Here is a 26,849-nt window from a genome sequence, read left to right on the forward strand (position 1 = left end):
TATTAGTTTCTGGTATCCTGTGCCAAGTATTATCAAATACAAAAACCCGACTTTGACTGAAATAAATCTGCATTATACTGTGGATTCCCTAGTATGTAAAACCCAACATTCCGGTACAGAAATTTTTGGACATGAATACTTTCGCAAATTCATCCTAACCCTAACGGCCCATTATTCAAATTCAAGAAAATGTTGCCCCGAAAACTTCGTCCCAAATATGAGCCTAGGATTGATCGCCCTATTAGTTTAGCCTTGAGATACCCTGAAAGCGTTGCTTCGTATGATAGAAAGATCTAACGTTTTATCCATAAGTGTTGAGAAGAATCGTTTTGAAAACAAAGGCCTTTTTGTTTGTGATCGCCACGTGATATAATATGATAATATATCAAGGCTTGAGGCGACGGGTTTTGTCGTCATCGGCGATTTTAGAGTGGGTCCACCCGCTAGTGACGTTACTGCAGTGAGACAAAAAGTCTGATGTAATTAGACGGAAAAAGGCTTGAAATACCTAGTCCACAACAAAATTCAAGGCTGCAATTTAACTAACAAAGCTTATATGAAGATTTTAAAGACAGCTAACAACTTGATCAATCAATGTTTCTGTCTATCGTCCTAACAACTTGTTTATCAGGACCATTTTTGTTTCGAAGATACGTTCGTAAGGGAATTAACTATACAAGTTGATAATAAAAAAAATTGGAAGGTAAAATCAAAGGCTCTTAAACAATATGATTTCCAGGGGCCAAGTTTTATTTCGGCATTGTTCAGCGCCGTCACGCCTCGGCGAGTGATCGGATCTCGAGTGATTTATTATATCCGGATATTTTCAGAAATATTGCCCTCTTTGTGCCCGCATTTACCCACTCCAGATAGTTACTTCAAGGTCTACAAAGGGCGGGCTTATGAAATATCGCCCTGTAAGCGGAAATTCTTTGGGAATATCCTCAAGAAACGAAGATTTGTTTGTAACCTCAAGTGGTTTTTTTTATGATACCAAGTGGTGGGACGAAGAAGTCTTGCGCCTGGTGGTAAGCGACACGCCTATCCATAACAGTTGCAGTGCTATTTAGAGCTTTAAATCGCAAAGGTCTTACGGACACTGCCACTGCGCCCGTCACATGTTGAGACATAAGTTGACAAGTCCCATGTGCCTGTAATTACACCAGCACCCTTACCCTTCTAAACCGGAACGCAGCATCATGCTCACATTACTGCTTGGCGGCAGAAATAGGTAAAGTGGCAGTACTTCTCTGGACGAACTGCTTCACAAGGAGCTCTACTGCTAATGGTTCGATTTATTACATTTCCAGAACTTAAAATTATAATGTTATTACAGCAAACTTCATGCTGTAATAACACTAGCGTTGGTTACAGCCACATCGATTTCGCGCTGAGATTGTAGTTGGGCTACAGCGCCCACCCTTTCCCGGTACCCTCGTCAACATATTATCCAAATCGTAATGATTTGAAAGCATAACCAAGTACTAATTATATTTTCAAGATTTGTTTGGGGATGCCTTAAGATCAATACGAAAAGGCGTTCTTGATTATGGCAATTTAAAGTTTGTTACCAAGTTGATTGGATTAATCTTTTCATTGAAAGTGATATTTAGATCAATTTGATTCAAGAGTTCAATTATGATTATGCAATCATGTAACTGTGCCAATTGGCGTACTTTTTATGACGTAAAATGTGTGGTGTTTATGCACCTTTGAAATTATAGTAGACATATTTTAATCAACTTGCAAATTCGGTGGGGTTGCCATAAATAAGCCCAAGTTTTGGTATAGTATTGAATTTATCTCTATTGTCTACAGCGTATCACGACAACTATGATTCTCGATGAGTCCTATATTAGAGAAAATCTGTCCTACCCTCCAGGGCCTGTGGAAACGCAACTTTCCTTAGCGTCTTTTGAGCAGTTTATGTAATGGAATTGGAGGCCAAATATAAATCTATGCGACGGATATAGTTTGCAACTTAATCCTGGAGTTATCCTGATGGGAAGTTCATTTGTTAAGATTAACGAGGGCCGGCCAAGTGGCAAGGCTGCGAGGGGGAACGGCCAACCCGCCCCAATTACCAAATCGCCCCTGTGTATTTGCGCACAAATGTGTTTTAAACGTAATCAAGGTTAAATACTGAATTAAGGCTAATGTCATTGTTATGGCTAAGCGCAAATGTCCTCCAGCCTTTTGTATTGGGCTAACAATTGGATGGAAATAGTTTTACTCATTGCCAAAACATGCACAATCATGGTTTTAATCTTTATATTACGAGCACAGACATTACTACTGACTACGAGGTACTGGATTTAAGTACCCAAGTAATTTGAAGCAAAACAATTATAAACAAGTAAAACAAATTGACAGAACGTGTTCCACTCGGCTGGCGGTGGAACAAACCTGTACCTAGTTAAATTACACAAAATTAAACAAGTTGTCCTATTACCACTCTGACCGATTTAAAGACCGGAAATCCGGTTTTACAACTTTGTTGGATGAGATTTCTTTGGTTACGATTGCCAGGTTTTTGACGGATTCAAATCAGCTCCATACTTTGTTACTGGGCACCTATTTGAAGTCACATTTGAATAATGCGCTAGAGGGTCAGAGGTACTCAGTCCCCTTTACCCTTTGTTTCCTTAACCCTCTACAAACACAACACGCTGGACCATCAAAAAGAGATCATATGTTTGGAAGTTTTCAAATTACGTTAAGGATTTAGTTGCTACTGACAACATTTTGTTAGTTATTTGAGTATTGTGACCCGTTTATCATTTAGGGTGTTGTTAGATTGTGTACGTGCATTTTCTCATGCAATTGCTCAGTTTAGGCTGTTGGGTTTCAACGTAAGCAAAGAAAAAATGGAACCTCATTCATTTTCAATATTCCTAAGTACACAATCCAATTCCAAATCGTGTATCTCACGTCTAATAATTCTACTCGTGTAAATATGTTTAAAAGATTTTGCTGCGTGTAACATTGAATTTTAATGAACGTACTCCGCCGCTCTTTTTTACTTCGTGTGAAAGGTTTATATTTTATTTAATAAGCTTTCGTCGCTACGCTTCGTTTAATTAATTGTTTTAGCTCGGCTTTAATTAAGGTTTTGGAATATCAAATAAATTTGCATTGTATATTATTATTATGGTATTAAAACCAAAAGACTCGTCTGCTAGTCGTAATTCCCAATTAAAATTTTTTTACGACGTCAAAGGTAGATTTCCAGAAATCCCTATTCCAACGCTCTTAAATCCAGCTTTTTTTAACTTTTAAATAATATGCTTCAGTACCACGACCTCAAAACTAATTCCCTCATATAATAGAGCCATCAAACCTGTTCTACTTCACCTTCTAACCTCAAAAGGCCGTCTTGTCTATTTAGATCTGGCAAGACATAAAGGGAAGTGTAAAAACACACAAGTGCCAACATCACGCGTCTATTGTAACTGTGTACTAACAAGCAAGTCTAATTATGCGCTAAATCGATCGAGCAAGGTTGCCGGTTGCCAGCCCACGATATATCGTGACCGCTGCCTCAATAATGCAGTCCAAGTGAACTTGACTTTAGGGCTCCATTTTTTGAGCTACAATTTTTGTCTTTCCTTTAGTACTATTTTGTTTCATATTTCACTTGTGATAATAATTTATTAATGAAGAGAAATAATGTTTTAATTTCCTTATAGATTTAGATTTATACAGTTTTTAAGACGGCGGAAGTGTCCCTTATCTTTAAAAAATATGACTTAAGTGTTGTAGGCAAAATAATTCTTTCTTATGTCAGTTCAGTATTTTTTTCTATTAAATATATATAAATATTTATGACCCTATAAAATGTTTTCCATGTGCTGTAAATTAACCTGTTCCGTGTCTCAAACCAATTTTTAACGTTGCAATCAATTTATTTGTTGAGAAAAAAATTTCGGAACTGACTTAGATATATACTGTTCTTTAAAGGTAGACGCTGTCTATTTTGATGAATTGGTATGCCATCTGACGCTACGCGGCGTAAGCAACAAAGTTGGGACAGAAAGTGATGACAGCGCTGATTTCAGCGGCGTGTTTTGGTAAACGCCACTATGTGCCTCGTGTTTGTGTTATTTTGACAAGCGTTTGATCTTGGAAAATTAGTTGACATGAGCGACCAGTTTTTGGTGACATTAAAGATTGTTAAAAAGTAACTCGGCGTTTATTTGTCATTCATCATAATCTACATGCCACCTCTTCATCTTACAATCAGAAATGTTGTGCACCACATAAGTCTAGATTCATTCAAGTAAAACAGAAAAGGTGGTGACGTAATACCCGTTACATGTGAGTTAAAAAGTGTCTAGTGCATGTAGGTCGGTAGTGAACTTACCTAAACGTTTGGCATTGCGCCAAAAGCCCAAAATGGCAGAATAGTCCGAACCATGTATGTATGAAAAGCAAACTTCTTGCGAAACCTTTACGTTTCTAGTTTCTAATTATCTTTTCTCTAGTGACAAACAATAGTTATTTTCATTCCCCGAATACTTATAAACGTGGCAACTATAAGTTGAAGACTTAGTACGTACCCGTTTGTGCTAAACCAATAATTTCGATTCGAAACTAAGCATCCCTAAAACGATCCATAGTTCTGTCCCTAAGCAAACGTCAGCTGTAAGTTTCTGGATCGTGTCCAAGTAGGGCGGAGGCTTCATGCAGTACTGATTGTTGAAACAAACTGCTTTCGTGTTTGCGTGGTTTCCTGGCATTGGCTCAAAATGGTGTTCACGATTAACACTAGCGGAGAATGTCCACGGCACGGGGAATTTGTTTCCATATATAAAAGTTTACCTTTTTCATGCTGGCAGAACACAAAAAGTAGATGACGTCTTTAGTTTATATGGTACATTTTATTCTAGGGCTTTCATTGATCGTTGCCACATTTAGAATCCGCCACACATTGTGCGACGTAAAGTAATAGCAATATTTGCCTATCATAACTTGTAACTATTAGATAACAAGAACTAAACTTCTAAATCAAAGAACATCAACTGTCAGCTTTATGTCCGTTTTATTGTAGCGCAAATAATGCCTCGAGATAGGCAGCGCAGTAAAACTTTATGATCTAAACTAGAACGTAAGAACCTTTTGAAGAGGCCATTTTCAATTTACGTCGTTGTACCACTTTCATCTTATGTAACACACCACGCTGCGAACCTATCATGCAATGAATTTGTCCCCATAAAATACCAACTGCCTTTGCGAAGTTCTAAACTGAAATAAAACAAATTTTTGAATGGATGCCAAGTGTGTCGGCCAATGGAGCCTTGAGAGTAACCTAGTTGCCATTGAGTCTCCCAGAACCCTGACGCCAGGTGGTCTGGTGCTTTCCGAGGTCATATATAAATTAAAAAGCAATGGACGCATCTAATTTTCTGTTACAGAATTCACATTCTGACGCGTGATGTATCAGATATGTTGTCGCAAGGTTGATTATCAATGCGCTTTAATGTTTTAAAATAATGTTATCGATGGCATATAAAATAAAAATATCATATACAGCAATATCACTCTGTCGACGTCATTGAGCTATTCTTGCAAGCAATATTGTTGATGATTCAATAAGCACGAGTGCCACAGCTAAGATGGGAGTAAAACCTTTTTGAATATGACTTGATTTTCTGCTAATAACTGCGAAGCCCTATAGTAGGTGATATAATGCCCTTAACCTAGTTATGATTAGTTCCACTGCAACTCAGATATGACGGACGCGTGTCGTGTTCTAGGAAAAGTGACGTCACAATTCGTTTAACACAGAAACTTCCAATTTTTACATTTAATAAGTAAACATTCTGCTATGTCATTCATTCATTATTCAAATTGTATTTACCTTTACTTTACCAGTAAAGTGTTACTTTTAAATTACCAGTTCGTAACTTTTGTTCCTGTTATCAGATAATATTTGAATCTGTACATACGTATTGAAATTACTCAATACCCACGTGCACCGTTTAGATTGGGTCACAGCCACTAAACATCAGCAGGAACTAAAACGTCTTCCATAAATATAACATCTATTTGCTGCATTGTGCCCTTAACCTACTTAAAGCGATGGTCTCTATTCAGCACCAACTCTGAAACGTCATACCTTTGTCTAGGAGGACAGCAGCACAAAGACGGCTTTCCGCCGCCGCCGCCCACGTCGCGTCGCCCGTCCAATATGTTTCAATTGAGTCGCATCCCGCCGTCCCGTCTCGGTTGACCCCGTTTCACTAGAGCGTGCTGCTAGGTGTATGGTCAATTATTTATTATAACCTTTATGTACTGGTAAAAGTGGTTTCCCTAATAATTTATTTATTACTATATTATTATATATTACTAATTTCCCTGGATAATAAAAAACATACCACAGCTACATTCAAAACCATGAATTTTGGTAGTTATGCGGCTTGATTTTCTTCAATAGTCTGCTTTTTCTTTTTCCTCGCAAATTAGTACATATTATTCGTATTTATTTCTTGTGTGATATAACATTCACATTTCATTTTTTTTTGTATAAAGCTCATATAATACAACAATCATTTCATATATTATCAATTTAAATAATTTTTACGTGGTATAATATTGCGAGCAATGGAGCGTAGCGTCAGATGAACATCGCTCGCCTAATAGTAATCTGCTCTAATTAATGGAAGATTGATAAAGAAACTTAATATATGCTACCAAGGCGATGCACACGTACGATATTCTTCGCCAAGTAGGACACACCAGTGTTCAAAACGTTATCCACATATTCCTACATTTTTGTTCCAAAACTTGCACAGAAAATTTTACATACGACATATGGAGAACTGTGGCGTTTCTCTAAACAGGAAACGTGCCATATCGACCTACCGAACCACACGTAGTTGAAACCGCAAGCGTTTCAGAGTCATCAAACTTGCCGTTTGGTTGGGTAATCTCCTTAGTGGCTTTTGAAACCTCCATTCCCTGTCTCACGCCAGTATCTTGTAGTATAAGGACTTAGTTTTTATTCTCTCCCGTGGTTGGTTAGAGTTTATTTGATAATGACTGCTTAATTTGTACCAGTGGTACCATCTATATATTATTACGTTACAAGCGTAGTAAAAATTGTCATTAGACACTCGTATATGATCTTTGCAGATAATTGGATCATGACCAGTTGCATTATATACCTACGTTTCCACGCATAACTTTGCAATAACTTCTAATAGCTTCAGCATTCAAGGTTTTATATCTCGATTCTGGCAATCCTCCTCTCATTAATTTGTTAACGATAATTGCATATACATATAACGGCTATCGGTCGCCACGGCTCGCTGTTTGGCTTTGGCAGCAATGGCCATTTGGGATGAAATGTGCTCCAATGACTGTTGCCACAATTTATTGCTATTTAAGGTGCGTATAAATCATGTGGATATTTTGCAGAAATAAATGACTTAAGAAATGGAACTAGTTGAGAGTAAGAAGTGCTGCTGGTTTAGAATTACTAGCCTCTAATTCCAGTTAGAAAAAGTATAATGTCATAAATAACTTAAAAACCATTGTCAAGTTTTTGAAGGAATTACTATTGGTCCCATGACGCCCTTTTCTCACGAAATGTAGCTGCTCCTTGTGAAACAGCTTGGACAGGGAAGTACTGCCACCATACCTGTTTCGGCCGCCAAGCAGTAATGTGAGCATTGCTTTACTGCATTCCGGTTTTGAAGGGTAAGGGTGCTGGTCAACTTAATGTCTCAGGTGACAAGCACAGTATCAGTGCCTCTAAGATCTTTGCGATTAAAGATCTGAGTGGCATTGCAACTGGGTGTGTCGCTTATCCACTAGACTCACGTCTTGTTTTTCCCGTCACTTATGCAAAAAAAACGTAAATTTCTTGACTGATTATGAAGACGCTGCGAGTTCATGTAAGGGATCCAAAGCGCATTGGCCGTATTGACATAAAACATTATAGTCGGATGATTTTTAATCAACGTACAGTGATTGGATTGCAGGTATTATCGGTGGCCTTGATTGAGCCGCTCATTTCGTGTCAGAGGTCGACATATTATTGAGATATTTTAGCATTCGAGTAAATAACAATTATCTGTACCAACTAAACTCGTCCATTTTATTGTGACCCTCACTGTGACTCCAAAATGTACATTGCATAGCACTCGTAGACGAAGCTGACGATGATCCTTCATTTTATTAGTTCTTTAGGCGAATGTTGCCTACTTTTGTTTCTTATATTTTTTCTTTACCACAAAAAAAATGGTTCTTACCAAAAGTCTCTGGTTACCGAATTTCACATGAAGACCCGAAAATTATTTTCTTTACGTTGTCTAGTCGCCTGCATCATCATTGTACGTTCCTCTGCTAAGCACGTAATCCAATGCGAATTCAAGATTTCACAAGTTGTTTCCAGGCTGTGAATCTTCTTCGACGTACAGGTTCCATCACGATATTTCCTTTCACCGCTAGCGAGAGAGAGGAATTACTACTAACATACTCAAATATTTAGAAGTTAAAGTCACAAGAATATTCATAACACTCAGGGATTTGAACCTCTCAAATGAGAAGCAATTAGGCTACTGTCGACGGCAACGAAATGTACACATTACGTACCTTTAATATGTATATAAAGTATACACGTACTAAATTACAATCAAGCAAACCCGTAACCGTTTGTTAAATTGTTATAATATTGTACTCATTAAACATTTGCCAACGTATAACGTATTATTTGTGGAAATATACATTTCAAGGGGCGGTTGTACGCGCTCGTACAATTATATTTATCTTCACAGAAACCCAAATTCAGAGACATCTAAAACAGGCACTTAAACGAATTTTAAAGAAAAACCGACGTGTACTCTTCAAGGGCGATGGTAGCTTAATGGGGCAACGATTGCTTCTCATTTGAGGAATCTACGATTTGACCCCTTTGGCGTCATAAAAATAAAAGATTTTAATTCGAACGTAATCCTATCTAACAAACTTGGATTAGTTTGTCTCATAATACACGAATTTCAAATAGCTTGTTAGTAATACGACTTCTTCCTATCGTATCGATGGCACAGTCTATATTATCGCAGCCCAGAACTTGATCACGTCACTCTGAATTGTGCATAGGACATGTTTGCCATCGTGGTGAAAGAATCCCTTGTTACCCGAGCATAACTAAGTTACATTCTTACTTATAATCGAATGTTGGGTTTCTTATAGCTACAATGGTGGTAAAATGTAGTGTTATCGCCGTAACACCTTACCGCTGACTGTGAAGCTGCAACCAGCGGCATAGCCTTTCGCTAACAGCGAAAGGAAATATCGTGATGGACCCTGCATGTCGAAGGAGGTTCACAATCATTCGAAAACGTGTGATATCCTCAACCCACATTGGGCCAACGTGGCGGAATATACTTAACACTCCTTAGAAAAGACCAACGGGACACACAATGTGTTATGATCTTTGTTTCAGTACACGTTAAGTTGATTTCTGATCACGCGGATCGCCTTCCGCTCGTAACAGATTATTTACAACTGCGCTTTTGCAATCGCAATTTGATGGATGGCGCCGTAGACCAGAAATATGGTTTGTGTGATATTTTGCTACGCGATTTTCAACTGTTTGGCTTAGAACCTTCGAATTGTGGGGGTCTGTATTACCTTGTGATATTTCCCGATCGTCTCGACTTATTGGCTTATATCGCGGAATCGTGTATTGGCTTCTTCGAGACGCCATTGGTTTGTTTGTATGTAGGTATAGTACAGTTTTCTGTCGTTCTATCTTTTACGAGGTGTTACACATTTTAACGAGTAGGCTTTATCACAGACAATATTAAATACAAAACCACTAAAGGTAGGGTGCACATGCTGTCTTATTGCTAGAAAGGAATCACTTCCAGGAAATTTCGGGGTAACAGGATAAACTTTAAAAAAATAATGATATTTTATTTACGCCTTATTCGTTTGGTATGCTTACCTTACTGTAAAGCATGTGATCAATTGAGAAAGACTTGTACACACTAGTGGATTTTATGTGACTATAGACAGTACCAAGAAAGATGTTCCATTATGTGTTCAACGCTATAAGGTTAATTTTCAAGGTAATTATCGAAACGTACTATTTCAAGTATAAACCATCGATACTAAATTAAAATCACTGACATTTGGTAAACATTTTAACTAAGTGTTAGTAGGCATAAACATTATAAACTGTGCGGAGTGAGTGGTTACAATTAAGGAGTCACCACACTTATTATCACGGAATAGCATTAAGTCGAGTCGAATAAGAGCGAAAAAATGCTTGAGCATTTCGCATCGGCGGTCCGAGCGGAACGGAAACGAGCAACGTTTTTTCCTAATTTAATTTTCAAAATAAAACTTTTCCTAACCGCCTCAAGCCGAATCCGCGTTAATGAGCGTAGTTACTCCCCAAATACGAGTATGAACTGTCACTTGGTCAATTGACGTCGTAATAAAAAGTTCTTATTACTATTATACAATTATTGTATCAGTCTCATATCTTTCCACATAAGTTTTGTTTATAGTGCCCTTCCCAATCAACCTCTTGGTTGTGCGGAAAGGGCATTATGACCTGTGCGAACGAACCTGCACAGGGACCATCTAAGTCAGGTCCTAACCCCGTATCAACACGTTTGCACGGACTTCGTCCGGTTCTTTGTAAGGCTAGTGCCTTAGGTGATCCGCCCACCTACAGCTATTTTCTAGATAGGTACCGGACCTGTAGGAACGCTCACTTCCCGTCGCGCTCCGCACGACTAACGGTTGCCACCACTGAGCCGCCGACTCTAAGCCGACTACCAAATCTCCTCATTGGTGGCGGAGCTGTAAGGTACGCTCATTTCCCGACGCCGAATGAACGGCGTCTCTCCAGTTCCCAAATTCCTACGCGGCCGGAGGGACCGGAAGATGTCTAGCTCATCCTCTGCTCTCTCTCCGGGCTACTGCCGGAGATGCCAAGTAGCATGTCCTGCGACAATGTATGGACATAGCCACCGACTTAAAGGGCAGCTCACGTGCCCCGCGCGTCACCTCGCCTCAGGCCCTCAACTAGACCGCTACTGAGACGCGCTAACTGCGCGCGGGACGAACGGCCCGGGCACACACCGCCGGGGCAGACGAACGTGTCCGTTCCCTGAAGCTAACCACAAACCCCGGCGAGTCCATACCCAAGTCCGGGTCCGCAGAGACGCCCGTGAAGGCTGGCGGACTAGAGGACTGGCGGAGGTCTTGGCCCGGACGCCCGCCGTACTCTGGTATTGCCGTCGAGCCCGTAGTCTCTCCGGAAAACCCTATCTCTCGGGTCGGTAACTAGGGACAACAATTACTGTATCAATAATAATACGAAAGCTCGTGTACAGATGCACTGTTTCGCTACGTATGTTCACTACTTTCTTTCGTTTCAACAAACATGTCTGCCGCCGACAGAGCTAAAATAAAAAACAGTTGTTTCTTTCAGTGACATTGCATGCGACGCATGACGGGTACAGAATTTAAATAATTGCTACCGAAATATTCGTAAACAAAACCTACTTTATTCCACCGACGGACACCTTAAGCCCTGAATAAGCTCATTTACTGAACTTGCCCTGAAAACAGATCCAGAGAGGATCTTCCAGCGAGGATCTTTCTTTAAATTGACTATTTAATAAATTCTTCACAAAGCAAAGCTTTAAAAGCTGCGTATACAATTCTTTGATAAAATCCTTGTACAGCGTTCCAGAGCTTTGCTTCCTTTCAAGGCACTTTCCTTTGTTACCGATCTTATCCCCGGGCTTTCGGTGTTTTCTTGTAATACCACTTTCTAAAGAAAATTCATAAGCTTTGACAGGACCCGGCAGTGACGTTGTAAAGTTTAAGATTGTCCATCGTGTAGATTTTTTATTATCGGGAATTATGGACACTCGCACAATGTCAAGGATACTAATTATTATTTCTCGTTAGAGCTCCTTAGAGTATTATTGTTAAAGCTATACGGTCGGTTTTGTCGCGAACTCTGACATTTTGCGGGAAAATTTGATATACATACATTTGAAATTTTCTCGCGCTTGGAATGCGTATATTTGTTATTTAGAATGTTCGTGAAGATGGACATCTTTTATGAAAAGATACGACACGTGTGTCATTTGACAAATCGCTCATTTGGTGCTACACTACACAATTATACTTGTTATAATGTTACAGGAGATGGATTTAATTGATTTTTATTGTCACAAATTATATAATCATAATACGTGTTTTGACATACTTAAATCAATTTTTCCAAAATTTATTCAATATAGCACAAAATGTAGCGCCAATTACATTAATATAGCACCTTCTTCTTCTTGGAATGCCATCTCCTACGGGAGGTCGGCTATCGTTATAGCTACTTGGATCCGTGAAGTTGCGACTCGGAACAGTTTTGTGGTACTCATGTTAAACCACTGCAACATTTTGAAGCCATATGGTTTTTCCACGACCACTTCTTCTACGGCTCTGGATTTTTTTCTTGCAGTTTTCTCTCATTTGGTGCTACGAAATGAGCGAAGTAAGATATACTTTATATCAGGGGTAATTTTAAATTTTATTATGAATGTGCTTAGTTTCACAATACTCTTGCACATTATGCTAATTAGGACTTGGAACCTCAATGCGCGCGATGGGTTTAGGTATGAATTGTTTAACTCGTTCATTAACATAATACCCATACGAATGCCTGCAGTGTGTACAAAAGGTTCAAAGTGTAGGGTGATGGTCGTATTCATGATAACAAACAAGTTTCACCTAAACGTACACACACTCATAGCCTCGCACTAGGTAAACCCTGTATCGCGGGTGCCATGGACACACACATGGACAACCACAAATCCCATAAATAAATGTAGGCCTTACAAATATTTCTCCCGACTCGGGAATCGAACCAGGCACTTCTGCGGCAGTCCACCATGGTAACCGTTCGGCCGCGGAAGCAGTTAAACGTAAAATAAATGTGATTGGTTTTTGTAATAACCAGCTGGTACACATTTATAAATAACTTGTGTTCGCCGCTGTACTTGAAAACCTAGTATAAATCACAAATCATAATATAAAATAATTGGCTAATGAAAACAAAGCCCTCGGCGGTACCTGCCAAATGAATTGAGGAGCATCCAAAAAATGTACCTCCTACAAAACGCTGGCTCCGACTCCTCTCCTTATCAATTACGCATACACGTGCCGAGAATGCGTAACGACGTCGCATTGGCTCGATAAAATCGACGGGGTATTTATTGCCGTAACATTGTAATGTTTGTCTTTGCATTACACATGAGCTACGAAAAATATCAAACAAGTACAATGAATGTAGCTCGAATTTTCAACGCTTTTTTTTACTCTTTATTTAGTTAGGGACTTTAATCGTTACTGAAAATATCAGCCCCGGTAGAGAAACAATACCTCAAGAAAACACTTAATAAAATCCAGACAGATAAATCAAAATACCTACTACCTCACCAAATATATATACAAAATCTCCGCAGCGCTACATGTTGGCTCCGAGAAAACAGATTGACACCACCCAACATTAAATGTACGGAAACCAGCCTGTGCAAATAACCTCGCTCTGATAGGCTCCGTCCGAACACGCTCCATGAGCAAATGATGTACATCCTCAGGAGTCCCACACACTTCGCAATTCGGTGACTCCACCCTCCTCATCAAATACAAAAATTTGTTTAATGGAACGTGTCCGGATCGAAGCCTATGCGCGCTAACAATTTGACCCCTGTTTAACTTAACAGTCAAACCAAAGGATACGAGGAGGCTCAGTCTGCATGGTTTTGTACCAGATTCCTTTTTCCTGATACTTCATATCGAAATATTCCTTACAACGAGAACATAACACCTGACTTCAGATAAGTCAGGTACAATGTCAACCTCAGGCCCCTCTGAAGCAGCTGCAAAGGCTGCCCAGTCCGCTTCCTCATTCCATAACAATATGTGACAGCCCCATTGCAACCTCAAGCACCCCCCACTAACACTTCTGTCTTAAATCAGTAATTAGCAAAGTGATCGTAAAATACTTATAGCATTGAAATTTGACCATCTTCAATTAGCGAACTTTGAAAACCAATATTACAATTATGTTATATCGAGTTCTTGGATATTCGCATTTGCTTTTGGATCTAAATCTGGATCTCACCCATAGATGGTTCTGTAAATGGTCCATCCGGGCCAGTACCACCAAATCTCATCATATCACATTTGCACTGAGAAAAGGAAACTGTAATCCACTAAGACTTGGTAATGAAACATTACCACGTTCAGATTGTGTGAAGTATCTTGGTTTTCACTTGGAAGCATCACATAAAACGAAAAAGTGATGAAGTCAATCTCAAATATCGCAACCTTCACTGGCTCATGGGAAGAAATTCAGCATTATCAGTAGACAACAAACTCCTAATCTATAACTCGGTCTTAACACCCATGTGGACGTACGGTATTCAGCTGTGGGGTGTGGCTAGAAAGAGTAATATACTTTGTCTCCAACGAGTGCAGAATTGTATCCTGAGGGCAATGCCCCTTGGTTCCCTCGTAATGAAGAGAACCATGATCATCTAAACGTGATATCGGTAGCTGTTGAGATTGACCGACATAAAACTAAGCACAAAGAACGACTATCCTGCCACCCGAACCCACTCATCGCGGAACTTCTAGATCCATCAGCCATGGTCAAACGGCTTAAGCGAGGCCATGTTCTATAGTTGGGAGGTGCGGCACTAGTCGCTCCACCAAAAACGTCTTCTCACGTTTCGCTTTTTTGAGAAAGATTCGCTTATGGCGGCCGATTGCAAATAAAATAATAATACAAAAAATAATTACCTACGTTTCCTTCTCTTTATTACGACAGACTGTCAACCCTAAACCTTGCTTTGTTTAAAGAATAGGTTAGTCGAAATAAATACTTTCATTGACATTTTCTTCACCTACTACGAGGATTGACATTTTTAATCTTGAATCCGTTACCCACAATTCGCACGTTCCAATTTAATATAATTTATCCATGAACTGGAGCTGTGGGAGTAATAAAAAGCTACTAAAATTGACATAAATGTTATAAATTAAGAACTTCCTGGACACAGGAGAATATCGTGTCAGCGGGACTGAATTGATATTTTCCGACTACATATTATCTAGTGGAATTATTAAAATATTTAAAATCGCCCAGTGTCGAATTGCGAAAGCTCCGAGAAATGGAGAAAACGTAATAAACAATTTCGAGAATGATTTTGGTTAGCGCAAGACTGCTTGTAATGAGGCAGCACATTCACGCCCATATAAATAAGTAATAGACGTAGAGACACGTAATAATTTTAACTATCGAAAGGCAAGCCTTGAATAGCAAAGGTCGATGTCAAATTAACATATTCTGACGAGTTCCAACGCAAGGTTCTACCGTTGAATTATTCTCGTTCATTTATGAGGACGTTGTGATCATTCATCTTGTTACGCGGCGTATTGTTTACTTGAATATGAAGGATTTCTTGTTCCTAGTTGTTTTACAACTAACACATTTTATTATTTTTGATAAAATTCTAAGATCTTTGAGCCCGATCCACATTTCTTTCGTTTTGGCTTAGTAGAAAGAGAGGAATCATTGGCGGTGTTCTTCCCGAACAATTCAACCTGAATATTGAGAACAGATGACTCTAGGCGAACATGTGGCATTATCCCTTCACTTTCACAAGACGAGTTAAAAACAAACGTGGACATTTAAAAAATTTAAAGAGCTGATCGCGTGTCTTTTCTCGCGTCTTTTAAAATGCATCTTGCAACATCTATAGACCAAATTCTCCAAAGAGCAGACGACTATGTTCCGTAGGGTATAAAAATACATAGACCGCACGGGTTTTCATTATCTTACTATGATTTCTCTACACCATCTCTTTCCTTATGTTTTAAAAACGGGTTTTGTATAGTTTTCAGTTGCTTTCCGAAAGATGCCGTGTGTTCGTCGTCTCAATTTGTTCAGTATTATAACTAGCCTTCATCGGTACAATTTATTACGAATGCTTATATAACCGCATTCAGTTAGATGCGCGTAATGTTCTCATTTTAAGTTAATAGGATTTTTAGAACTACCACTCCATTTTTTCGTTACACACTCATTGTACTATTTATATAAACGTAGCCGTTTCGAATTGCAGTCCCGTCGTACATAGCGTACGACCTCTGGAGACATAACTCGAGCTAGTCGTCTGCATTGTTTTGCCTCTGATGAAAGGAAAAGTTAAATAAAGAAACTTGATTTTAAATGATTCGCAACTTGAACCACTTTGTTTTAATGTAATAAGTAGAAGGCCTGGAAAAGTAAGATTATGTGAAAAGCTAACATTGTTGGAGAAATTTTATGTACTTCTTATTACTTTGTGCTATTGTTAAATAAAGATTACCTTACACTAAAATTCATTTTAGTTAAACTTTTATAAGTAGGCTTTATACTTAATCACGAACCATTATATCACGAACTAGTAAAGTTTTCTTCCACCGACATGCCTGCCATTTTTGTACCTTATTTCTTTCCACTTTGTCCTCCTGCCACAAAGATCCGATCGCATCGAAAGGTGTAGCGCAAGCTTCAATATTCGAACTTTATTTTCACAGTCATACTCGTAATCGTAACATGTTCGTACTTCGCCTAAAACACTAGTGCTCGACATTATCAGCACATTTGTCTCGGGAACATAACCATCCCAGCTTCCATCATCTGTAAAAACTATGAACTGGAGCACTATCTCTTGGCACAGCACTTTCACCATCACTGTTAATGCGTTTGGGAGTTTTGGGATTGTGACTTGGTTTTCTCCAGGTTTAGTGGCAACTTGATCATCAAGGTTTCCTGTTAGATTTGTTTCTGTCATGGTCGTCTCTAGTTTTTAGGGTTTGAAAGAACTGAGAGTAAAATTGGGGGAATTTGTTATTACCTATTTGAGGCCTTCGACTTTCCTAGTAATATCTAAAAATAGGTATAAAGCTTTTTTGCGTTGTTACAGTCAATATCATTCATGATATCGGTAAGATATCTCTCGCATCATGCTTGGGATACTTAAGATATCATATTATTCAATTTTAAATTAAATGCCACTGAGCTTACAACGAAAATTTCAACAATAAAGTCACAATCTCAAATTCTTCCAGCCTTGAACAAGCCATAATCCCCTGTCTTCTTGCAGCGGTGGAGCCGACATACCACTTCAAAGTGCTGGTGCCCTCGATGGTGGCGGGCGCCATCATCGGCAAGGGCGGCGAGACTATCGCGCAGTTGCAGAAGGACACCGGCGCTAGGGTCAAGATGTCCAAGAGCCACGACTTCTATCCTGGTGAGTACACATTGTTGAATTTTGGCAAGATCAAAGTAGATGTGATACGAGTATATGTAATGTGTATATTTCTAATCCAATAGAAATCAGTATCTATAAATTTTCATGACGACATAATCTCAGTACAGAGTACTAAAAAAACCGACCTCAAAAGTACGTGGAATTACATATAATTAGCATGTTTTATTGAAATCGGTTACCGGAAAGTGCGCAAACCCGGATTCATCCCCTAGTTCGCCACTATACGGGACTTGATGCAGGAGATAATAAAAATCGGTTCTCGCTACTCAGAGTATATTGAGACAGAAAAAACGCCTTAAATTGGAGAATAGCAAAATCAACCATCAAAATAATTGCTACTTATAATAAAATTTAGGCACTATTTGTAAAAATGAATCTTCATGCATGAACAGCCACCCTTAGAGTGGATGATTTTCTTCAAAATTAAATGGGACCACTATGGAGGTACACTCTTTCCAACAAAAAAAGAATCATCAAAATTGGTTCACAAACGGCGGAGTTGTCGTGTAACATACATACAAAAAAAGACATATAGTCGAATTTAGAACCTCCTCCTTTTTTTGAAGTCGGTTAAAAATAACTTTGTATATCTCGAATTTGTACTCTAAGATATACAGTTGAGTACCCACTTAAAATCAATTCACGTTAATATAATTTTATTTCTGAGCATAAAAAATAGCGGAACCTTCCCTCCAATATCCGGTGTATTCATAAAAAAAATGTAATATCGCGTCAGCGTATTAGCGGGAACATTTTCTCTCCCTCTTTCTGACAAAATTAAAAAATAAGTATATATTTATTTACACATAAATAAAATGGATAAGCATTTTTGTCTTGACCACGCCTTCGACGAATGGATGGTGATATTAATTGTTTAGTTACGCTTAATCTCATCTGTTACGGGCTGAGAGTTTAGTTCATCCATTAACAAACCAAATGGAATTGAGAGATCCGCACAAATCTCTTTGATATAATCAGCGCTCGTTTGCTGTGCAAATAAACAGGTGAAGGCGTATACAAATAGGCGGAGTTGTGTATGAATAAAGTACAGTATCAACCCATATACCTCTCGCTGTTGAGAATGCTATGCACCGTCTTCTGCAGACTATTGTAGGTTTGATCTCGTTGTTTTCCTTCACCATGAAGATTGGAAAAGATTCAGTGCTGCCGACCAACAATGGCATTACCCACTGGGAGCCCTAATCTTCTGCAGACAAGGGTTTTTCCAACTACACCCTCCTCCTCGCGTCGTATGCCTATTACGGAGGATCGTGACTCCCCCGCGGAGACGACGCTGTGCCATCTGTGGCGGTCTTTGGCGTAGTGGAACGCATCATGGAGACCGATGCCGAGAGCCGTACAAACTTGGTCGGACCATTTTGTGGGACAGCGACCCATGGGAAAGAGCCCGCTAGTCTCATCTTGGTATTATGCGCGATGTTAGGTCCTTCCATACTCTCTGTAGTTGGACCATAGCACCTTCCTATTCCTATTCCGTTTAGAAGGATAAGGTTGCTGGAGAAATTACAGACACGTGGGACTTGTCAACTTACAACTTATGCCTCAGAGTGACGGACGCAGTGGCGGTGCCTATAAGATCTTTGCTATTTAAAGCTCTGAATAGCACTGCAATTTTTATGGATAGGCGTGTCGCTTTCACCAGGCGCACGACTTGTCGATGACGAAAAGAACACCATGGCTTAAATTTACGAATGAAATAATGGATTTTCTAGAACACACTTAATAAGAGCGATTCACGTACGGGGTACGGAACGGCACGAGCCGTTCACGCAATTAACGCTGCCTTTGAGAATCAACACTGCGACATACAGACTAATGAAGCTCACTAAGCGCTTTGATCTCTGTTTGAATTGAAAACACACGTCGAAGGTTTGAAATCACACTTTATATATTGTAGCAATATACAAACCTTCCGTTCAACTACAAATTGCAACCTCAATAATAAAGTAACGACATGACAAATAATAATGTAACATTTTGGAACACTGACAAAATAGATTTGAATAAATAATGAAAGCAGCTCCAACCAAATATGACAAATATACTCGTTTTATTTAGTACTACGTTGTTTAAAGCAAAATGTATTTTTCAGTTATTCGAATTTCCTTTTCGAAGTTTCTCGCTTTATTATGGAGGGTGCGAAAGGTAGTTAGTTAAGCAAAAATAACTTAAATGCATGACCGCGTGTTTCATATACACATATTGTATTTTTTTTTAATGATTTTTTCTTGGGTCAAGTTAGCTCAGGGTCGGGATGCGTGGAGGGATCAGGGGGAGGTATTTGCCCAGCAGTGGGATACATCAGGCTAATTGGAATTGGATTTTTTTAACGAACTGGAGTAAATTTAATGGACTGGTATCCTAATATTTATTCAAATAACGCATACAATTGCAGGTAATTTTCGTAATCCGAAGTAAACAGATAGTGCGTGTACGCTGAACAGTTGTGTAAAGGCGCCGTTGCCTTGACACAAGTGATGTAAACTTGCCTCTGCCTGCGCCGGCGCGCGTTTTGTTACGGTAATAAAATCAGTTCGACGCATAACACACTCTAACTCATTATATCTACACAATTGTACAGTAGTTTGCTATATCTTACTGTACCTCTATAATTTACAACGCTAAGTTTGTGCTAGTCGTTTGTATTATAGTTATTTATGTCTTATTTGGTTTCCTGGCACTAATAATCGTAACTCAACAACTTTAAACATATTATTATAAACTAGTGGGTAGGTACAACAAGTCAATTTGAATAAATCAAATTCTAATCGCGTGGCATGAAATACGGGTATAAAAAGAAAAACTAAGTTTTGGACTTTTTCAAAAGTTCTTGTGAATTTTCAAATAAATTACTAGCAAAAAGTTTTCTTCGATCTATGGAATACCCTGTGCAAACAAAATTGATGATCTTTTATTACTTTACAAGTTGTGATGTTATACAATTAAAATATATTATAATGTACTACAAACACCGTTGTGAGAGAGGTATATTTGTATAATTATATAACTTTAATATTATAACATTAATTAATGATTCCAAAACTTAAGCTACACGTGTACAATGTTAGGAACTCTCAGGGTGACGAATTGGTCACAAGAGATTGCGTACTCGAAATCAATCACAGAAGTTAACAATCGCTGATACTGAGAAGGGGTAAGTCTAATGATATCAGAATTGTCAATAAATGTTTTAAAACAAGATAAAATCAAGGTACTATAAATTCTTCTGTTTAGAGACCTCAATTTTGGAACAGGTTTGCTTATCCGAGTTTGAAATAACAAGGAACACGTGCGGCGGCAGCGTAAAAATATCGGTGTTAGGGAAAATTGAGATTAATTGATCCCACGCAGCGGCAGATATTGTGGAATATTAAAGACGTAATAATATTCCGCTCTGGAATATAGAAGCATGAACACAAATGAAAGTATTTGTTATTATTTGAAAACAGAATATGACGAAACACATAATTCAATATGGTATAAGCGGAAGAAAATCGTATGTGGAATCTTTGCGAGAAATAGCCATCAAATCATTTTACAGACGTCCTGTAAAATATCGCATAAGGAAAACCGTTCAATCAACGTTAATACCTGGACATCTGGAACCATTCAATTAATGGTGACATTAATCTGTTTGCAAAACTGTTGGATTCGCAGTATTCCGGAGCAAACGTAATCCCCTTGGTTATAGTCGATTGGATATCCGCGGAAAAGGGGATCATTCTTTCTAAAGAGCGCCCATCGATGCCTGGAAAATAAAGGCTGGAGTTTCTGATGCAACGGTTTTCACTTAAGCTTGTAATTGTCGTGTAATTTGTGACTTAAGTCTTTTCTTTTTCATTTGTTTTTCAAAGATTTAAGTCATTTTATCTTATTTTTGATAAGGCCGAAGCAGCTATTTAGTGACAACGATTCATATCGTTAAATAAATAAAGCCAAAGTGAAAGTGAATTTCTTACAAAACGAGTCCTTTCGATGTTTCTACATTTAATGCCTAATAAATTTGTTCGCCAGTTAACGTACCTAATTTTCATTTAATATACGTCTGCCTGTCTGTGTTTATTTACATGACATGCGTTAGTAATGCGGCGTTCATGCCCGAATGGGTTTCGTAAAACAGAATCATCAAGCCGGTTCTCGCCAGATGGAGCAAGTCCAAGAGCCCTTCGCGGATTAGAGCCGTCTGAAGCGGCTTACGGCGTCACATCGAAAATCGATACGAAATACTAACGTGCTTGGGTTTTATTCTGATGTTTTGAATATTCGACACTTCGTCGGTACAAGTCGATAATGTGCGTATTTTTCTACTTCTAGACTTAAAGACGTTCTTGCTCTCATATACGATGTAGAAGTTCATAATCGACGGTTTGCTGGTGTTGACGCTTACATGAGACTATCAAGTGTTTCTGTATAATCAATATTAAACTTTCTTCAAAGAAAGCATCGCGACGAAACGTTGAACAAAAATTCCATTCTCGCGATCGACTCCGCTCGACTAGAAAGTTCGGAACATACGAGTACTATCCTTGTGTCATTGATTTGTCACCCATTCACACGATGCGCTTTGCTTCCTCCTTCCTAATGCGCCCGGCAAAGGAATGGAATACCCTACTGGCACTTTTCCGTTCTTCGAAAACTGCAATTTGAGCCATTCGAGCTAATCGAATAACTACCGCTAGCGATGTCGTGGCATGTGTTCATATCTGAGACGTACCCAAACGTGTAAAAAAGTCACAAACCAAGTCGTTTTCCCAAACATTTTTCTTCGTGTTTATTTAGTTTTCTCACTGTTTCTCATTTTTACTCAAAAATTAAAAAGACAAAAGACAAGAAAAGTCGGTCACACCACCGCTTAACATCGGGTGAGGATGTGGTCAAACGTGAGTTTATTTTCATTAAAACGTATTTATCACAAACCTTTTTTCGTGTTGAACCCCCAACCCGTATTAGGCTAGCATGGCCGGCCATTGCCTTAAAACCCTCGCCATCGAGTGCAGTTGGTGAAAAGAAATGTTTAATTAAGGAAAGCTATTTGTTCTGTAGCCCAGAACAAGTAAACGCAACAGATTATTGCAAACATTATGTCAGTGAGAGTAATACTTGGTAACATGCGTGTTATCCGATTACCCGGGAATTACACGAACCGGTTCGGGGCTGCTTATTTCTTTTTGCACCAAACGGCACGCAACGAGCGGTCCAACATGTACGTGCTCACTTATATGTTATTTACATATGTGCTCGTGAAATTCTCAATGGACGCGAGTGTTTCTGATGGTACACGAAAAAACACGGAGCCTTTTTTGTTGATGAATTTCAGAATTCAACGTCAACAACAACAGATTTCGTTGTTGTTTTGTTCCAGTGTTATTTTTGTATGTGCAAAGTCTCGAATTTGAAACATACAATGTTGAAACAAACCAGTTAATGAACAATCGAGTTAATAAACAAAACATTTCTATGTATGTTTATGTTGTGTAAACTATGTATCATAGTTATCTTTATAAACTTTGAAGTTATTTGTTCTTAATTTTAGTTTGTCACACACAAAAGGCATAGGCAACAAATGGTATAGGTAAGTCCACCATTTGTACTATTTTGCGTGCAAAACAGAATATTTAGCCTGGGCTTAAGCATTTGTTTCTCAATATTCACGATAGCCCCGCTTTTGATACGTATCTTAGTAAATAAGTACCTTAGTTGTGACATCACGTTGTCCAGAAAACCTTGAACAAATCACATTTTAACCAAGTCGTGCAGTCGTCTTTTGACACAAAATATGCTGTGACAAGATGAACAATATATTTCTGTGGCTAATATTTGGCCCAGCACAGTGCAATATACTGGTTTTGTTATTGTCAACTTTTTTTTATGCTACCGAGTGTCGGAACGAAGATGTCGCGCGCTTGTTGTTAGTAAGCGACACGGCTCTCCAACGCAGAACTTTAACTCGCAAAGATCTGAAGAACACTGCCACTGCGCCCGTCTCACTCTGACACAGAACTGATTTACAAGTCCCAAGTGCCTGCAATTTCACCAGCACCTTAAACCTTCAAAACCGGTGGCTGTACTTCCATGGATGAACTCGTTCACAAGAAAGGAGCTACTGCTGCTGTGTTTCCTCAAATAAATGAATTAGGAGTATAGAAAAGTTATTTATTTCCTTACCTTAATTATTTCTGCCGCCTAGCAGTCATGTGAGCGTTCCGGTTTTGAAAAGTAAGGGCGCTGGTGAAAGTACAGGCACATGGGACTTTGTCACCTTGTATCTTGGGGGTGACGAGTGCAGTTGCGACAGGTTGCGATTTGAAACGACAGACGTGTCGTTTAACACCAGGCATACGACTTGTTCGTCTCATCACTTGGTCACATCATATTACATATAAAAAAAAAGAAAAAAAATCAAGTAATTTTGAAACAATTCTAAAGGCCTAAAATGTATTGTCGAGTGTATTGGATTTTCGCGAAGCCATTCTAGGTGCTTAACTAATAGCTGCACGGTAAGTACCCACGTCGACGTCACCAACTTAAATACGCTCTAATTACTTTGAAAAGTTGACATCACAAAGTAAAAGGAAAACAGAGGCTTTGAGTCCTCACCGGCGCCTAATTTAGGAATGGAAGTGAGTAACGTTGAAGTACATCGATCGCTGTTTAAATTTTCTTATTGCAATTATAATAAAGCTAATTTAACTCGAATTGGTTGTGACCATTTTCTCATGATATAGCAATTTTGTTAAATTTGTTTCTTCGCTGAGACCAATATAGTTTGGTTAATTTAGTTAAAGTACTCAAACATACGACCGTGTTACCACAAATACAAAATTACTAGACGTTTCTAGTTTTGCCCTGTGTTAATGGGTACTAGCGGGAGTGTAAAATTTGGGTGTTTTTGAGCTTAACTAGCGAAATATGCTGATGAGATGATGCTTTAAATGATTTTCACTTTGACAATCTTACAATGTAACAAAAAAGACAAGCTTAAGTGCGCATAATAATATAACAAGGTGTCACGCGGTGTCAGTGTCTCACAAATAGAAGGCTCGGGCCATTTGAATTTTATTGTAGAAATAAAGAAAGAGATGGTACAGGAAGGGTAAAGAACAAGCTGTAACAATATATAATGATATAAAACATATAAAACAGGTACAATGGTATAAAACAGTCCCTTTTTACGTAATTAACATTTAACGTAAGCAAACTTACCTCAAAAGGGCCTGTATCCGTACAAATACCGATGTTTTATAAGTAGTTAGGTTACCTGGTTTTCAATAGTATATCTTGTCAGAATTTTATATGAAGATCGGCTTTTTTATTATAAAAAATAAATGCTCATTTGACCTCCATCTCACCTGGTGGAAAGTGACGATAAGGTCGACGTTGGAGCATGCACACCTAAGTAATGCCTATTAACTCTCGCCTTGAAAAGGTCCAAGTTATAACGTTCAGGGAACAAGTCTGCAGGCAGGGAGTTCCACTCCATAGTCATTCGCCACATAAATGCTACTGAAGAACTGCTAAATAATCTTGAACGACTGCAAAACCTGTGTATAAGGTTCATCTTTGGGCTTCGTAAATATGACCGAATTTCACATTTCCGCAGTCAGCTCAAATGGCTTCCCATCCGTCTCCGCAGGAATTTGCATATTGTCTCCATTCTTTACAATATTTTGCATAACCCTGTGTCTCACGGGTACCTGAAAGGGCGTTTCAGCTTCCTTAGGTCCCAGGATAATCCCTGTCGCTCTCTTGTTTGGTCCCAGTTATGTTTTCCATGCTTCAATTCCGGTTTCTATTCTCATTCCTTCACTGTTCATGCTCCAAAGTCTGACCACTTTGGAATGCACTTCCTATTACTGTTCACGAAAGTAAATCGTTAGCTATTTTTAAAGTGAGAGTTAAAGAGCATTATTTATCTACTATTCCATCCATATCTTAGGTTTTTTTTTCCTTGTTTTGTTGTGCACATATGCTACAAGACACTCTAACTAAAAGAACGGGCGGGTTCTTTTAGTTATAGTGTCCTGTATTTAGGTCTGCAGGAAGAAATTTCTATTAGAAATAAGCAGAACCTTTTGTTTTTAATTTCCCTTGTATTCTTTGTGACTTGTTGTATTTTTCCTTATTAAATAAATAAATAAATAAATGTGGAAGTGAAAAGGTGTAATCCCAGCCCACGTCTAGTCCCCTGATGGAAAGGGGAAGGCGGAATCAAATTATGCAATTCCATCGTAGACACGTGATATACCCTGCAGAATACCGATAAGCACGCAACTTTACGACGGTGTTCAATACTATATACTAATTCCGAGTCACCTATAAGCCTCTTGCCACGTTTGTGGACACAGCAGTACTCCATACATGTAGGACTTGCGATTGGCATAGCTGAAGCAACTGTCCCGGTGTGAAGTAATACCTAAATTTAGTAGAGAGTGGCGACAGAAAGGAATTAAAGAACGGTTCAAAATTTCAAAAGTAAGTGGCCAGGAACTGATAGGAACAGGAAAGGGTGATAAAAAGTTGGGATGGCGATGTAAAAGGTCGCATCGTGACAAAGGGACCTGTAAACAGCCTAAAACGTTGGTTTGTTTGTAAAATAAGTATACAAGCAAATGTAGACCCGTAAAAGTAGTTTCATTTCCAATGTATCGTAGCATATCAGCACCCTTTCGAAACAATTGCTACTCTCGGTTCCAAACATTATTTCTATTTGGGGAGAGTACTTAATACATTTCAGCAAATCTGGCACAATAATCAGAATGTTACGTAACCCCCGTCAGACGCTTACGTCGTAAATTATCCTTTAAAGCGTGCCCCCATACCCAGATTCCAAAATACCTACACGCGATATAAAAGAAGTTGGTATGGTAATGAAAATTGATAACGCGGAATATTTTTAATTTTTATTTTAATGGTACAAATTAACAAATAAACAATGAAAAGTAGATATCGGTAAATCTGTACTCCAATGACACGTTGAATACACGGGAAGGTTGTCATGAAATATATCGTGGTTAGAGAAATATTTGTATGGCCTACATTTATTTCTCTCCTGGGTTTGGGTGTAATTTGTGGTTGTCTATGTGGTTTGGAATAAACTAGCTCCGTGTACCTACTCAGTTCCACTGTGTATCCTTAGCACCCGCGATACAGGGTTTCCCTAATGCGGGGCTAACCCTTAACGAAATTCTGACCAGTAACATGTTACTTGATGTCACCAAAACTACAACCAACAGCTGTTTATCATACAAAAATCACAAAAATAATATGTACTACATGAAACAAATTATGTATGTATACGAGACATTTCACAGTAAACAAGAGTCGCGGTGGCCTAATGGTTTGACCTGCCGCCTCCCAAGCAGAAGCTATGGGCTCGAATCCGGGCTTGCGCACTCTGAGTTTATGTGATTGTAGTTGGTAACACGGAAGGAAGGCAAGTACGAGGTCGTACTCCAACGAGACGGATCGACC

General features: G+C 38.8%; 1 protein-coding gene across 4 annotated transcripts in view; it reads left to right on the forward strand.

Annotated features, from left to right (window-relative positions):
* The window catches only part of LOC113239935 (RNA-binding protein Nova-2), an 86,654-nt gene that overhangs the window by 6,014 nt on the left and 53,791 nt on the right, over positions 1-26,849 (forward strand). For all 4 annotated transcript variants that reach the window (XM_026477097.1, XM_026477101.1, XM_026477099.1 and 1 more), the window contains one exon: positions 17,190-17,336. In XM_026477097.1, the coding sequence (XP_026332882.1) occupies positions 17,190-17,336 (147 nt within the window). The remainder of the gene's footprint in view (positions 1-17,189; positions 17,337-26,849) is intronic.

Source organism: Hyposmocoma kahamanoa, unplaced genomic scaffold, assembly GCF_003589595.1.
Source record: "Hyposmocoma kahamanoa isolate Upper Pololo Valley unplaced genomic scaffold, ASM358959v1 117, whole genome shotgun sequence".
Lineage (NCBI taxonomy): Eukaryota > Metazoa > Arthropoda > Insecta > Lepidoptera > Cosmopterigidae > Hyposmocoma > Hyposmocoma kahamanoa.